General features: G+C 36.7%; 1 protein-coding gene across 10 annotated transcripts in view; it reads left to right on the top strand.

The window, feature by feature from the left end:
- The window catches only part of CACNA2D1 (calcium voltage-gated channel auxiliary subunit alpha2delta 1), a 400,174-nt gene that overhangs the window by 291,187 nt on the left and 91,123 nt on the right, over positions 1 to 17,864 (top strand). For all 10 annotated transcript variants that reach the window (XR_011737089.1, XM_071803490.1, XM_071803489.1 and 7 more), the window contains exon 10: positions 448 to 547. Coding sequence is in view for 9 of the 10 variants with exons in the window: in XM_071803490.1 (XP_071659591.1) it covers positions 448 to 547 (100 nt within the window). In the remaining variant the exon portion in view is untranslated. The remainder of the gene's footprint in view (positions 1 to 447; positions 548 to 17,864) is intronic.

Here is a 17,864-nt window from a genome sequence, read left to right as displayed (position 1 = left end):
TGCTTTCATATCAATAGCGAGTTTTATCAACTTTTGTTTTTTCTGCACTTCAGCTTAAGCTTTACCTTGAATCAGACATGTTGTGGATTGGATATCTGAAAATCTGAAACTGTAAATCTATGTGTAAGAGTATAAAAGATTTTGATAATACAGTGGTTGAAGGTGGTAAACCCTCTCAGATTTCTTGAAATTAAAATAAGAATATGATGTACCACTATGACTTCACCTAAGCCACAGGACTGGGGCTTTCAATGCCAGCTTTGGACCTAATTTTTTATTATAATGTGGTAATAATACTAATAGTGAGCTGGAGAATTTAAGATAACTATTGAAAATTTTAGTGTGAACATTGGTGAGAGTGCTGGTTGGTTCTCAGTATTTTCTTTGTACGTTTAAAATAAAATTTGTTCAATTCAACTTCTCTGTTATGTTGTGTATTTCTGTTAGGAGCGGGAGTGTCAGTGGATTGACATTGAAGCTGATCCGCACCTCAGTCATTGAGATGTTAGAGACCTTGTCTGACGATGACTTTGTGAATGTGGTTTCAGTGAGTATCTATTCTTTCCATAAAATTTACATTGTCAACAAAGCCGTAAGCAAACTATTTGGATGCCAGATATGAGATACTTCAATGTTAAGCTTCTAAGAGACTTAAAATATTGCAAAATACCACCCTTGGCTAGATATTTTCTTGCAAAGTATAATGGAAATCCTAGATTTGCTGCTATCTGAACAATTGACTGAAAGGTAAAAATCATTTAAACAAGCATCAGTGCAGCCAAATTCTCCTTTACAATATATTATTCCAATCTGTGTAACACATCTTCTATTTGATTGGTATATGCCAATTCTCTTGAAACAATTGGTGGTTCCCAGGTTTTATTTTCTGGTATGAGATAGAATTGTACAGAGGAGATGGGGGAGCTCCTTCTTCTACAAAGCAGATATTTGGATTGTTTGTGTTAATTGATGTGTGATGACAGATGTACAGCCATACATCTGACCTCTGAAGAGGTGTTGCTGGGAACTTCTACAGTTAGCAAGTTGATAGGCAGGAAAGCAATTTTTCCTGTTTAAGTAAGATAATAAAGGGGAGAATCAATGAAATAATTCAAAAATGTGCATAATTTATATGTACAGAGAGAGCACATACGATATGCAGGTCAGAGAATTGTTAGGAGGGCAGATTTGTATGGATTTTTTGAATGAAGGTGATAGTGACTTTTTCAGAACTGGCTTTTCAGCAGCTGAGATCTTTCAGACTGTGACCTGAAAATGTAATACTGCCTATAATTACTGCACTTCAAATTTTACTACCAGACTTAAAAGTGTTTCTACGTAATGTTTTTTAATAGTTCTTTGAAGTACTGGGTTGTGGTTTTTTGTTTGTTGTTTTTTGTTTTGATTTTTTTTTTTTTTTTAGTGGTATTTTGTTCTTTCTAATACTTACTTGGAATTTAAAGTGCAAATTCCTGGTTTTCAAGAGAGCTGAAGGCTAAATAAAATAGATTTGGGCAAGGGGAAGACTGTATAGGCAACTTTCGGTTTTCCGGCTGATACTTCGGATGTCACGCTCTAGCCTTAGGCCAGGCTTTTGTGTTTTTTATTAAGCTGTTGAACTGTCGAGTTTTGATTTTAAGGATTTAGGATGGGAACACTGACATACTCTTAATGACAAGAGACAGCCTGTATAGTGAGTAACTCTGGAATGATTTTGGAGACAATTTTCGACTTCTACAGATGTGTTGTAGCTAGCCTGCAGGGAGAAAGACCTGAAATATCACTATCAGAAATCTCTTTGAACACCACTTATTACTTCATCGTTTGCTGTCAGCCTAACTAGACCTTTCTCCAAGTAGGAGAAAGAAGCCTTTATATGCAATGGCACTTCCTTTTTTAAAGTTTTTAATAGTAGATTAGACAATTTTCTTTAGTCTAAACTGCAGCGAAAATAAACCATTTTTTTAATCCTATTATTAAAGGAAATAAGCTTTCCTGTAATGACATTAAAGGAGGGAAATCTTGTTGTTAGATTCACTAATTTTAAAAAAATTATTCTAATCCTAAACTGCTGGAAATTGATTACTGCACTGAGCGGAGCTGTGCCAGCTTTTCCTGTTGGAAGATGTGGAACTCCACTACTTACTGATAGACACAGCTTTCCAAACTCTTTCCTTTATTTACTCCCAGCTGCCCAGAAGTAACATAAATTAATGCTAAGCCTTCTTAGGGTTCAGGGTATTTTATTAGCTAAGGTTCGGTGTCATTTTAGTGAGGCCCCAAGTTTGGGATTTGTCTTGAAAAGGGACTAGAGATCTTTTCACATTGCTTTTTCCCAGTGGTTTTAACTTACAATATGTGAGGACCTTTCTTCTTTGAGTGAGCTTCAGAGGCACACATCAGATATTTGACTGCAGAACTGAAGAGGAGCTTTTGATCGTGCTGTGTTCATCCTCAGATGAGGGCAACACTTGCAGAAATGTACATAATTGTCTAATGCATTTTGAAATGTTTTATAAAGTGCTATTTGGTGTTGTGCATTTATAATTTAGAAGTCCATATTAGGTTCTTTCAGTGTTTGACTGACTTTTGTATAACCTGTGTTTTTATGTGTTCAAATGCCTTACATAATTTGAGTTGTGGGAGGCATTTGATTCCTCTAACAGAAAGGGAATCATATGCTATAGATTTGAAACAAATGGCTCTACTACTACAAGGCATTCTTTAAGTGAGAGAAGTGAACACAGAAGTTTAGAGGTTTTTTTAGGATTTTTTTCATTTTTTTTTTTTTTTTTTTTAGTTCTCATTTGCTCAGTTTTTCCACAGTCCAACCAAAACCTCAAACCAAAATTAACCACCAGAGGTGATACTGCTTAAGGAGGAGATATATTATCACACTTGATGTAAAGCATAATACATTAGAATTATGATTCTTCTGATAAATCAGTTAGATCTTTTGAAGATTACATGTATCACTTTCATTTAGGAGAATTTCTTAAAGATCTGAGATGTCATCTTTATTCAAATATTAAATTCTTCATTTTACTGCTTTGTTTTTTCCTCCTTATTCTTCCTTGTATAACTTTGGTGAAAGGCTTGATGATTTATTAGGTTTATGTACTGTATTAAAAGGCAGTTCATTAATTCTTACCTAATTTTAAAATAATCTCATTTTTCTTTTTTTCTAAATGATCTGAGGACCATATGGAGAGATGGTGATACACAAAAGATCATCAATATTCTTCACAGAATATTCTATAACAGAGAAGGCACATCTAAGTCAAACTTCAGTGCTTTCTTAATCCAAACACCAAAGATATCAACTTAAATAATTTGTTCTAGCTGAAAAAAATTTACATTCATTCAACATATTTCATGTTGTTACTAAAGGACAAGAGGAAATGGCCTCAAATTGTGCCGGGGAGAAAATTCTTCAGTGAAAGGGTTGTCAGGCATTGGAACAGGCTGCCCAGGGAAGTGGTGGAGTCACCATCCCTGGAGGTGCTTCGAAGGTGTTTAAAGGAAGTTCTTAGGGACATTGTTTAGTGTTAGATTTAGGTTAGGTTATGGTTGGACTCAGTGATCCTGAGGGTCTTTTCCAATTGAAAAGATTCTGTGATTCTATGACATTTTCTCCTGACGAATCCTGGTATTAGACATTATTCACTAATTAAAAAGTCCAAAAAGCTAGTTGAAAATACTCAGTCAATATAATATTAGCAGATGAATATGTGAATATTAGCAATAGCCAGAACTTATCTACAGTTTTTCTTCTGGCCAAGAAAGCAACAGTTGTTTTATGGCTTGTTAGCTTTAATAACCATGGAGGGTTTAGTAATGAGGTTCTGAGTTAACTAGAGAGCTGTTTTACTGCTAACCTCTGCCAAGATGTTGTCCCACAAAACCCATACGTATGATGATTCATGCCCACAACAGAGAGACACAGATTTAAGTTCATGACAATCACTTCCAGAAAGTGACAGATGATTTAATGAACCGTGCCTGGTATGTGGAGAAATCCTGGGGAGCAAAAAGCTGGAAAGTGGATGTGTTAAAATATATTAGTTCTACTAATTTAATGTAGTTCTTGCATTTATCGCCAGTGAAAAGACGTTGAACAAACTATTAAATCACATAAAGATTGCCAGGGGTTAATATGTCATGATTTTCTCTGGGATTTGTATTTTTCTTATCTGAAGTGCTGTGCTTTGTTGCAGAAAGAAAACCTACTGTTTGAAAGAGCTTAAATGTATGAATAATACAGCTGTTTCCCCACTAATCGGGTTACATGCTTTTATAGCAGTTAGTGGTAGATGATAGGAGCAGCAATTCCATCCCAGCACACTATGATTCAGTGACTTGGTTTCAAATGTTGACACAGAAAGTGTAATTTGTTTATGATTGTGGGTAGGCTGCAGTTTGCAGGAGAAATGTATTTCAAGTTCAAATCTGTAAAGGTGGGAAAAACCACACAAGGGAAAAACTTACCTTGTAGCAACAGACACTGTAAAGGTCAGGAGCAGTAGGACTGCTTAAAATCACTTAGCCTTTGTAAAAATTCAAACTAGTATTTACTGTTTATGAACTGGGAATGAAATGTTATGAGTATCCCAGGGACAACAGAAAACTAAAAGCTCTTCCACTTTTGTGAAGTTCTATGCATGAAACAGAGGAAAGGAGATTTCTGTTTAAATTGATTTCAAAGAAAAAACTGTGCACCCAGCCTATTAAATTGTTTTTGAGGATAAAAGAAATCTGTAGAAGGTACACCTCTTGTTTCATGGATTTTTAATAGCAGCTTACCATGTATTAATAATTCCCACAGCTCAGTGGTTACCAATCTGTTCATTTGCCCCCCTTACTCTCAAGGAGAATACAATCTTTATGTCTTCCTAATTAAAATATCTATTATGTAATAATGGGGAGGAAGTGGCATAAAGGACTTTTCAGTTCATCAAATTATTTTCTCTTTCTCCCATGTGTTCCTTCCTGCATTCTGCAGTTCAGATTGTACCTATATCCTTTTAGGCACAGGGAAATACTCCTTCATTCTAGGAAATACTTTCTTAAGCTTGTTTAAAAACTTAACAGACATGCCATGGCTGGAAACCTTAGCCTGAAGTCCTGTTGAAGGGAGGGGGATGCTAGATTTTGGAACCAGGTAACCCGTCACTCTAATGTTTTCTTCGTTAGAAGTTTTAGATTTGTAAGAGTGTGCTTCAGTTCACCTCATAAAAACTTCCAGAAATATCTTTGGTTTCCTTTATTACTTCAATTTAAAGAGGTTTTTAGTGAATCTTAAATTAAATTACATACTCAAATAGACTAAGACATATCCTGTGTTTTTGAATTTTGACCCAGAAGAGTTCACCAGTGGTTTGTTTTTTTGAACAACATCAGTATTCAAGGAAGTCATAAAGCATAATAATGATATCGGTGTGAGATACTGGCACAGAAGTAGTTGTGTGGGTGGATGTAGAGGAGATGAAAAGGTCTCCGGGATGAAAGGGCCTACCAGCCGACTTGCTAATGAACTGCAATCCTTACTTTTCCATTGCCCAAAATTGATAACATTAAGGAGAAAATATAAAGGTATTTGCCATCTTTTTCATTATTTGGCAAATTAAAACAAAGACAATTAAGCTCCTACTGTAGGTCTGAATAAGCATCACTCTTACTGATTTAATGCTGGACTATATCAGGTAACAAATTACTGTAGCTCCAATTAAACGTACAGTTGCCTCAGCATCATAGCTGGGTGAAGGCAGAAAGCATCATTTTCTTTTTTTTTTTTTTTTTTTTTTTTTGGTCAATGAAGAATAATATAAAGGCAAGTTTAGAGCTGGGTGTTGAGTTCTTAACCATAATCTGTCTAATTGTAATCATTACTTTTAAGTTTTTCTTAAACTGAATTGGTCATTTTCAAGACAAAGAGGAACAATGATCGTTACAGAGAAAAACATCACATCTCCATAGGAGTGTTCCTTAATGGAAAACTGTTAGCATTCTTTAATGGAAGGTAATTATCATGCACGTATTCAGGGAACTGTTTTGGTGTATATGTTTTCATACAGAGATGTTTGGCAAGCGCTGTAGGTGCTGGACTGAAATAAAGCTTGAAGAAGTTATGATCACAGTCTAGTATTCAAATTCTGCGTTGCTAATAATTGCAGACTGAATTAGCCTATGTGTATGGGAAACATATCTGAAGGACTGTTTAGCAAATGTAATGAAGAACAGGATTCTGCAAATAACTATGGAAACGATTTAGGGACCTGGAGAAAATTTAGGAACTAGGGAAATCCAGCAATTGTTTAAAAGTTGGAAAGAATTTTCTTTTTAAATTATTAATAATCATGAGAATAGTAGTATCAACAACATCATATTTTTTTCGTCTGCCCACAGAATTATGGTTCCATTTTCCTTCTCCTCTAAAGAGAAAGTTAAGAAAGGAGTGGATGTTGCTATGTTAAATTATTTCACGTGGGGCTGGGATTGAGAGGAAGGTTAGTGTGGAAGAACATCACATTGCCTGGCTATGGAAATGTGGTTAATTGATTTCAACAGGACTCTGATCCTCATGAAAGCAAATTACACAATTTATATCACAAAAAAGAAAAAGCAAAGGACAGCTAGTAGTCAAACTTATCGTTGTCTTCATCTCACATGAATGAGAACGGTTGTACAGCTTCAGTGGCAACTTTCCATCTAAATAGTGGATGGATTGATGGTTTAGTTTCTCTCCTGGGAGGCAAAAGATGAACTCAGATTTTGAATGTGTGTCTCCCGTTTGTTGTGGCTGCATATTGTCACATAAATGTGGATTGTATCTCGGAATCGACTGGGTTGGAAAAGACCTCAGAGATCATCAAGTCCAATCCTTGGTCCAACTCCAGTCCATTTACTAGATCATGGCACTAAGTGCCATGGCCAATCTCAGTTTAAAAACCTCCAGGGACGGTGAGTCCACCACCTCCCTGGGCAGCCATTCCAATGCCTGACCACTCTATCTGTAAAAAATTTCTTTCTAATATGCACCCTAAATTTCCCCTGGCAGGGTTTAAGCCCATGCCCCCTTGTCCTATTGCTGACTGCCTGGGAGAAGAGACCAATCCCCACCTGGCTAGAACTGCCCTTCAGGTAGTTCTAGAGAGTGCTGAGCTCACCTCTAAGCCTCCTCTTCTCCAGACTGAACAAGCCCAGCTCCCTCAGCCTCTCCCCATAGGTCTTGTGTTCAAGTCCCTTCACCAGTCTTGTAGCTCTTCTCTGGATGTGCTCCAGCGAGCCAAAGAAGTGATTGGCTCAGATTTTACAAAAAAAAAAAAAGTTGGTGTCTTCTTTCAGGACTGAAAGTGGTTAATGGTTGCTTGCTTTGTTGGTGAAAGTGTCATGTCACAGTCCTGAGTGAGTCATCGGAGAAGCTGTATTTCAGACATATGCTCAAACTTACAGAATTTGACTTCTTTTTTTTTTTTTTTTGACTGTTCCGGAGTTCATAAATAAAGAAGTGATTTGATTAGAGCTGAGAACTGCTGTTGCTAGGCAAAACTCTTGTGTCCATAGACTTCAAAACTGTCGGATAAAGGCACTGTAAGGATCACTAGTGGAAACCCAATAAATTTGAATGGCACATACATAGTTAATATGCCTCAACAAATTGCAAGGATAGATTCTTGTTGTCTACATATCAATATTTAATGCTTTCCTGGAAGATGCACTTTAAGCAAACATCTACCACTAAATGCAATTTTTAAGGTCTATTACAGAAGTAACCAAGGGAATTTTAAGTGATATGTGGGTGGTGAGACACTATGCAAGAAGTCAGACTAGATTATCTTGTTTCCCTTTTTAGCTTCAAATCAATAATACATAAAGGTTTTGGTTGTGGTTTTTGTGGGGTTTGTTTGTTTTGTTTTTATTGTTTTAGTTTTGTGGGGCTTTTTGTTTGTTTGGTTTGGTTTTGGTAGTTTGTTTGGTTTTTGTTTGTTTGCTTTTCTTTCATTTTCTCCTGCTTACTTAACTATTTATCCCAAGTAGCTGTTCATCATCCACCTTAGTTATTAATGGACTGGAATATACTTCATCATCTTTGGATGACACGGATGTTTCAGCCTTCATCTTTGTAAACAGGGAATACTTACCAAATACTTTTTTATTTTCTGTGTGTACTTAACACTTTAACCATTTCTATCTTGCAAGACATGTTCAGTAGTTAGACCTTATGTTATCCTTAGTGTACTTGAAAATTCCTTGTTATCTTCAGTTTAACCCGTCCTACAATATTGTCTGTGCGATAAGACAGAACAACAAATACTTATATAAACCAGACATATACAGAATAAGTCTGCGATAAAGAGGTGAAAATGAAGTGTGACTCTGCTGTCCCAGTGATAATACTCCCTATGGTACTTGCTTGCTTTTTTTTTTTTTTTTAATATCTGGGTTAAAATAGTATGCTAGTATGCAAAACCAATATATTAATAACACAAAACTCATGGTGATGTTAGTGTGGGGTCAAGTCGTCTCTCTTTGAGAATTATAGCTGGTAAAAGGGACCTTCTCCAAAAGCCAAATCACCATGTTCAGCTTGAAAAACCTTTAGAAGATGAAGTTATTTTTCTTTTAGAGTTACAAAATTATAACCAAGCCATATGAATTTAGGAATTTGAATCTTTATTACTTTACCTGTTAGGGGAGAGCATATCGTGCCAGATTCAACACCCCAAGATGGATGAGGCCACCACAGTTCCATGCCACGGATCCAATCAGCAGTGAGGCTGAAAATGCATTCCCAGTGGGCACATGCACATGGAGTACAAGTATATGCCACATAACGTATATTCATATGTAGACATACATAGCAGGTCTAACATAGACAGATGCAGAGCACTCATGTGAACACAGCCAGTGACAACAACCTCATCCCAACCTCTGTCTAAGTGAACTGGGTGGAAATCTGCTGGTGAAAATATATATATATATATATATATTTACACATATATATACACACATTGTGTGTGTGTGTGCTGTGTGGATGTCTCCAGCAGCTGCGCTCAGACAGTCCATTTGCCCAGCAGCTGCCTCTCGATACCAGTCTGCCCTATTTCTGCCACCTCGGCATAGGAGTTCTCAAACCACAGCCCCACACAGGTTGCTGGTAGAGGCCATCTCATGTACACACACAGAGCTATTAAGGTTTCCTTTGATTCCAACAGCCAATCCCTGCTCTGTGATCTCACCCTGATGGAGACACACACACGCAAAGACATTCCAGTCCCACTCCAGTTTCTGACACTGAAGCGCACTCATTTCGGACTCTCTTGCTGCTGCAACATGGACACGTTCGCCCTGCAGCCCCTGGTCTGACCACACACACCCCCATGCACAGACACACATGCAGAATAGAGTCCCTCACCTAGGAAAAGAGGCAGAAATGGAGTTTAGTTAGAAGGCAGGACAGACTGCACTGGTGAGGTGTGGGATGTGGCCATACAAACATACCAACCACCAAACTATTTACATGGGACCAACTTTTTTTTTTTTCTCTTAGCCCTCTGTTTTCCCCTACTTGTTTGTCTCCAAATCACCGGAATCCATCCCTTTCCTCACCCTCATTCCTTCATTGAATATTCCATATAAGTCCTGTGCAATCCTGAGATGTTCTTCCCCTACATCCCATAATGTCCCTCATACAACCTTCCTGTGACCAAAAGGGGGGTTATCATATTGTAAATTATTGCCTAGGCCCTAATCATAGTTAGTGGAGGAAAATGAAAACTCCTCCAAGCAGACAAGTAATTTTGGTTCTCTTGAGGACAATTCACAGCCCAGGAGTTGCTTGTCTGTCTCCACTGGATGCAGGGAGAGCCTGGGCCACTGCCCTGTACTGGGCTTCCCATTGAAAGATCATGAAATGAGATGAGCTGAATCATATTACCTCTTCTCAGCTGAGAATGCAAAAGCGAATGAGTGGAAATAAAAACGGGGTTTTTGGGGTGTTTCACACTTTTTTTTTCTTATTTCTTATTATTATTATTATTCTCATTTGCTTGAATATATCAGCTAATTTTTTACTGTTGGGTTATTAATTGCTAATTTAGTTTGCTGTGAAAGGAAAATGTTCAAAAGATACGTAAAAGAGAAAAAAGAAACTGAGAGAGTGGAAAAGGAATAAGACCAATCTTAAAACAAGATCTGTTTCACTTTAGGTCTGTCACAAAGTGTTAATTCTAGGGAATAGAATACTTGAGTGCATGAAGAGCTGAACAGAATGGAAATTAGAAGCTGAAATTCTACATTAGGGTGTCAGAACCAGGGGTGGTGCTGGAAACTATACATTTATTACTGTACAGTATAGCTGACAATTCCAGATGACTAGAAAAGTCACCTCCATTCCCCCTTTGATGGATTGCTTTGGGTGTCAATACAGATTTTTATTGTCTCCTCTTATAGTTGTCAAATGTCAGGATGTTAGACCTCTAATAGCACATGGCATGGGCTTCTGTGATTTTCAGAATAAATTCTAGCTCTCTAGTGTGTTAGAAGTATTTAAAATGAGCAGTTTAGTAGTATATAAAACGAGATTATAGCTCTACCTCATGGTTCCACAGGTTATTAAATCTGTTGGCTGTTTCCCATTTCATAATTTTTAGTAAAGCCCAAGTCTCACTAAAGAGAGCCTTGCTGCATGTCAGACCTATCATCAATCCATGAGTTTTTGTGACACATTGGATGCTGGACAAAAGGCACCTTTCCAACCAGGAACCAACTATTACGGGGAGCTGTGATAGTATAATTAAAAATCGGTAGTGGGTGAGAGGTCTGTCAAACAATGAACTTGTTTCTTACCTGTTCTGAAGAGTCTAAGGTTGGCTTTAAGGATTCTGCTGAAGAAAGATGACTCACCGTATTAATGAAAAAAGAGGAAAACGCAGGCTGCCCGTAAGGTTTGGACAGGGTGTGGGCTACTTGTTCTGTGGTCCCCCTTTTTTAACATCTAAAAGTCATCTATTTGGTAGTTGAATATTTGAAGAAATGTGGCAAGATGTTAGTTTGCTGTGAATCTAAAGGGACGCTTAGGCAAAATGTGAATGGAATAATAATGGACTTCTCAAGTCTCACACTTTTCAAGACTCATACTTTTCCCTCCTGGCTCACACGTCTCTGGCGTAGCAGCAGCATCTCGCAGGGTGGCAGTGAAGCTGCTGCTGCCTCCCCCCAGCTTGTGAACCCCAGGTACTGTGCACAACCAGGGACATTGCTCTGCCCTGCAAGGGTGACAGGGACATTTAAGTCAAGCCCTGGGAATATGGAAGTGACATTATAGTCCCCTGCCATCCCCCAGTTATGTGGCCTGCTGCTGGAGTGTATATCTGTCTTGCAGTTTGGTGCACTGACTAAACATTTATCTTAATTGTGATACCCTGACTAGCAACCTCACATATCGAGTGAATTTATAGATAATGGTTTAATAGTAAAATCTTTATCTCTGGTGATCAGCGATAGCACATGAGAAAATGGAATGACGCTGCATCAGGGGAAGTTCAGTTTAGACATTAGGAAAAGGTTCTTCACCGAGAGGGTGATCAGTCACTGGAACAGGCTCCCCAGGGGAGTGATCACAGCACCAAGCCTATTAGAGTTCAAGGCGTGTTTGGACAATGCTCTTAGTTGTCAGTTTAGTTTCCTGTAGTTCTGAAAGGAGCAGGGAGTTGGACTTGATCTTTATGTGTCTCTTCCAATTCCAAATATTCTATGTTTCATCTTTTATGGCAAAGGGTGTTTCATGTTCTAAACAACTTGAATTTGACTGAAGATTTTTAAATACTTGACTTCCAGTCAAGTATTTTAAAAAAGAAAAAAATAAGAAATTCTACAAAATCATTTTCTATGGATTCTCCTGTTAGAGCTCTCATGATGTCCCTGGGTAACAATGCCGTACAGTGCAGAGAGCGGGCAGCAGCTCTGCAGCAGTGCAGAAGTTCAGATCAGCCGGGTTTCTCTGGGAGTTGCTGAAGTTTACAGTACTGAATTTTTCAGTGGAAGTCAGAAACACATCATCTTTAGTAAATAATACATGTTAATTTAGCAACAGCATCATGAAATGACCATAAGTGAGTTCATCTTGCTAAGCTACTTCATCTGTCAGCCTGCGCTGACAGTCTTTGTTGTAACTCTGAGATTTGCAGCCCAACATCGTGCTCTATGGCTCCAACATTGATCCCTTTGTACTGCGTGTGAGCTTTGCATTGATTTATGTGTGCATTATCATCCTGGTAAGAGAGGTTAACAAAGCTAATTGAGAGCAGATTTTGGCCCAGTATTTGGTCCTTTCCCAAGTAGTTGTTTCATATTATGCTCTTTTTTTTTTTTTTTTTTTTTTAACAGCTATCTTGTGATTTAACAGTTTTATTGTTGTTGAATGCTGCTACATCTGATCTATCAAGAGTCCTTTCAGAAACCTTAGTATTATGCATTTTTCCACCTTACATGCATTCTGTCTATAATATGAATATATACATTTCACAATGAAAAGAAACGTAATGCATTTAAAATTTCAAGAAGTGCCAATAGTGTAAATTGTCTTAGAACCCTAATTTTATTTCATCCTATACTTGCAATACAGTTTAAGAAATTCGGGAGTGCTCCTGAGTACTAGAATAAAGTTTAAACATTTTCTCTACAATGTATATGTAGGGTGGTACTATATATCTGAAGAGTATCAGTACACAGGTCATAGGATAGGAGAAAACAATTATTCTGTAGCAAGATTTGAATGCTGATCTTTAGCACCACATCTTATTTTTGGCATGTCAAATTATAAACCTTTATTGCCTGAACTGCCTCAAATTCTCTTTGTGCTGAGATCTACATGGGAATAAAACTTCACAAATTGCTTTCTTACTATTCTCTAAATGGGTTCTGATAAATATTTATAATAGCTTCTCACTACTGAAATATAGATTGTAACTGGCCTTCTTCAAAATTCAGTTATTCCTGGGATTAACCCTAAAATCCTATTACCAAGCCTAAAGCAGGAGGAAGAAAAGGAAAAGAAAGCAACAAAGCTGGATTTAGCTACAAGACGAAAGCCTGATGAAATCAGATCTATTTCACTATTGCTCATTTAATATGTATAGATACAACTGGGTCACCAACCTGATTTAGCCACGAGGTAGAAGTAGCATAGCAACAAACCTCAGCAGATTGAAAGTCAGCAGTAGTAGTATCTGATTAGTTCTTCAGCAAGCTACCCATATTTTTCTCGATTTTCAGTATTCCCAGAGTGATGTTTCAGATTTATTGGTATTTTAAATGCATAAGTTTTGTCTCTGTAGCAAGTTAAATATAGGAATTACTGTTTTGTTCAATTTTATATTATTTCCTGTAGATGAAAAACATTTCTGAATGCCTAAAAATACATAATTTAACACAGTTTGAGGCAAGGTCTCATTTAATGTCAGCAGTTTTTGAGGGGTTGTTTTTTAGGGCGTTTTTTGGGGGTTATTTGTTTGTGGCTATGTTTTGCTTTGTTTTTTTGCCTAGAAGTATGATTTCAGGAGATTTTGATTAAACATACGATTTTGAATCAGTAGATATTAGTAAACTAAATGGCACGAGTGAAGAATAGGGAGGCATCAGGTAAAAATGATTGAGAAAATCTGAATTTTTACAGAGATTTGGTACTAAACAATATTCAATAACAATATTATCACTTTTACACAATTTGGAGATGGAGAAAAATATTTAGATGGGGGTTGGCAGACAAATATTAACTTTTACAGCTTTTTCATTATGAGTACTGTAAACATGGTTTGTAAAGCTCTTGGCAACTGAGATACTCGTTTTGGTGATGTAGATCTGGAAAAAAATAGATTTTCACCCTTTTGGAGCTGGGACCTCAACATGTGCAAATTTTACTTTAGGAAGGAAGTTTGGATTTTGATATTCCTGCCTTTTCACTCATTTGGCACACAAGTGTATTTAATTGTTTTATTTCTAATTAGAAATTTATGCCATTCACAGAAGGTCCCAACTGCCTCCATCAGTAGTGCAAATCTTCCCATTTCTAGCGAACATTTAGTGCCACCTAGTGACCAAAACCTGAAAAGGTTTTTGAACGTTTCATCACTTTATCGGTTTTGATTTATGTTGTTTAATTTTCCATTATTGAGATACTTTACAAAAGAATTTGTTTTTCAGGTTGAATTGCAGAGCTACCACTCTTTCCTCAATTTCTTTGCTGAGGATTTATATAAACTTATCATTGTCCTTACTAAATGTTGACTGAAGCTTGCTTTCCTGAACATACCATAAAAAACAATTAAGCACATATATGTAGATAAACATTATATAGAGATAAACATTTTTAATAAATATCTATATGAAAACATTAGATACAGCAGGGAAAAAAGATATTGGCTGTTAGAAACAGTAATAAGCACTTCCTGATCAAGATAAACTACTGTCCCAAGATACTACTTTTTAATTCTTTATAACATTTCTTCTTATGCTGTTGTTTCTGATGCCTGTTTGTCTTGCTAATATTACAAGTAATGTGAATTGGAAGACAGTGCAATGAAGGGGATGCTTTGGTTTTCCTTCCATAAAAGAAGCAGAATCAATTCAAATGTTTTCTTTGTATTTAAATAACCTCCTACACTTGCCAAAAGAATGATTAACGTTTGATTTCAGATTTTTATCCCTTATATCTCTTGGGAGGTAGAGATATATTTATGTACATAGAGGTATAGGTGGATATACAGAAGCAAATTTGAAACGTTCATCAACTTATACATTGCCTGTGAAATTAGAGGATTTTGTCTCACAGTGCGGTAGCCTTCAGATAAATCACAGTAGCTGTGTGTGCATTTTGAAGAAGTTTAAGTGAAGAGCTATTTATGAGAAATTTTTGCTGTAAGGATTTGTGCCCTGTTTGACCTTGTGGTATAAATGGCATATAGCAAAATACTAATATCAAGTTAAAGGGCAAATTTGCCAACTGGGAGTTGGTTGCACAAAGGAAAGGGAGAAATCACATTCTGGTGCTCTAGTAGAGGAAATTTAGGTTCAAGCTTCTGGCCATGTCTTTACCTCACATTTACTTCTTTTCTTCCCTGTTGCTTCGCTTTTCTCACCAATAAAATGCGAACAGTTCTGTGCGATTTCACAAGGAGGCTGAGTTGCTCAGTAATGTTTGAAAATGCCTGTGATGCTAAAGTGTGGACGTTCCTGGGAGTTATGTGCTATGTGTTGCTTGCTAAAGCGTGTCAGCTGGGGAGAGGTCGGTTGATGTCTGCAAAAAGCAGATTTTTCAAAAAAAATCCCGATAGAGCAGTTTGCATCTGTTCACCATGTGATATATTGAACTGAATGCAGTTGTAGGGGTGAAAAAGGTATTATACATGTTTTTCTTCTCATCTGTTTCATATGTTGTTGGTTGGTTGTTTTGTTTGTTTGTTTTCCAGACTGCTTGATAGCTTTTCTCTTTCTACTTATCTGTCTCAAGTATTTTTCAGTCCATGTATATCCCCCTTCTGAGTACCTATAATTTCTTTCTTCATTTTGCGGTCTTTTTCCATAGAGAGTTTGTATTTCTTTATTTCTGTCTGTCCACTTAATGAAAACACCTCTCTGTAGCTTCTCTTGTAATTTATTTTTTGCTCTACCATCATACTCACAGAGGACTTAGAGTGGGAACAGAAATAAATCAACATTTCTCTTTCTCTTCCCTTAAATTCTCTAATATCCTGGTGTTGGAGTAGGAGTTTTAATAATATTAAAGAAGAATTTCCAGGTTGAGACTCTAGAAAAGAGGAGGCTTTTAGCAATGCAGAAGTAGCTATTCTAGAATCAGGAGGGTTTCAGAATGACAACCCCTTCACATGTCCATCAGTTGAGCTCTTGGGACACTGCATTGCAGAGGTCCACGTGTCTGAAGGACCCCACAGCAAAATGCAACTACCCAAGGGAGGGGAAAGTTCTCTGGTGTTCAGACATTTCACTGCACTTCTGTATAATTTTCCACTGGTTTTGCAAGTTGATCCTTCTCTGAATAGGAAAATAAAGACAAAATCCTCATGAGACTGTCAGATTTGTGCTTCTGTTTCTGACCTTCTCTAGAATGACAAGGTTCAAGCAGCCTTAAACCTCTTTTTTCAGAGTTGCACGTTTAGAATTTCATGTTAGGTTGAACTGATCAACTTATCTTTCAAGTCATTGAGTTGCCCCATATCTGGCCAAAGATTATACTGGGTGATTTGAGGTCAACTGGATGAAGTTCTTCAATATGCTTAGTGCCCCAGTAACAGGTGTTGGGTATTCCTGGCCAAATCTGTGAATAGGTCTTCATTTCTTCAGGTCAGAGGATCATTCTGGGAGATCCCAAAGACAGAGGCTACAAAACAATATAAATATTTGCGTACTGAGAAATTATCTAAGGAAAAATACATCTAGATCCTATACCTGGCTATATAATTATAAGACAGATTTACTTATATTAATACTTCATGATATTTTAGAATAAAAAGCTAAGGTTACCCATTTTTCCATGATATCCAAGTATTTTGCTGCAAACTCCCTTTATTTTGGCTTAGATAACAAATAGTCTTTTTATAATATATAGTTGAAAAAGCAGAAGCTGTCACTGGTGGTGACATACTGTATAGGATGGCTTTAGATTTTAACAATTGAATGGTTTGCCTCCAAATGTCATCTGTTGTTCAGTAAGTGACTCACTGATCCCATGACATCACACACAAATTCCACTTATTTTCTTTTCACCACAACAGTATTTTTGTGAAGTATATTTATCTGTCTTTACTGCAATAACTAGGGGAAAATGCCAGTCTGATAAACACCCAACAGATGTTTCTTATAGAGACATTAAGAATATTTTATTCAATAAAGTATGGATTGTAACTAATTCAACTTTAAACACTTGATAGGTTTTGATTTTGTAAGAACATGGACTTTTTGAAGTGGTAACTTAATGAAATCTTTTGAAATCTTGCTTCTTCTTTATTCCAGGTAGATACTAAGTGATTATTAACTGTGTTTTCAAGAAGTCATCCAAACATAAATAATCATTTTTATGATTCTTAATAGACCAGTAATACATCCAGTAATCATTAAAGGATTATTGCAGGTATTTTGGCTTTTGAAATTCAAATGTGTGAAAAATTATTAATGCCACTAGTGCTATTATATTTCAGATGAGTTTAACTGAAACCCGGCTCAGTTTGTCTAACTCAAAGTTATGAATAGTCCTGGTATTTGTCATACGGTAAACTAATTAAAGAGCAAAATTATTGAAGTGTTATGACAAGTCAGTTTTAAGGGTGATTTGAAAGCCTTTACACTTGAAATGCTCCAGTTACTTCAGTATTGTACTGGAGTTCAAATTAATGAAATGTTTCTTTCCCACTTTGAACATTTTTATCAGTCACATTTCAACCTTCAGACTTGTCTTCAATTCCTAGTAAACAGGTAAATGTTCCTTTTGGAGGATCGTTGTTCCATCTACTGCTTCCTTTATATAATAAAAAAAACCTCTCCTCATCTGCTTTGTTGACTGATGTTAACATTAATGTTGTTTGATGTATTTCAAAACAGCTGGCTCATGTATTAATTAAATCACGGTATCTGCAGAATTTGGTTGATATAACTCTCCATTCTACAAATGTGTTATTTCTCTCCTTCATTTTACGTCAGCTTCTGTCGATTTTGACCTTGACCCTTTGTTCAGTTTATATCACGTGTAAGTGCAGCACAGTTTACTTATTAACTGCTTAAGCAGTTTGAGCCAGTATTCGTGTCGATTTTTAAAATGTCAATTTTGTATCCGTAATTACCAATCCATATGC

This window comes from Patagioenas fasciata, chromosome 1, assembly GCF_037038585.1.
Source record: "Patagioenas fasciata isolate bPatFas1 chromosome 1, bPatFas1.hap1, whole genome shotgun sequence".
Classification (NCBI taxonomy): domain Eukaryota; kingdom Metazoa; phylum Chordata; class Aves; order Columbiformes; family Columbidae; genus Patagioenas; species Patagioenas fasciata.
The sequence above is the reverse complement of the archived record's forward strand: the minus strand, read 5'-3'. Positions and strand labels throughout refer to the sequence as shown.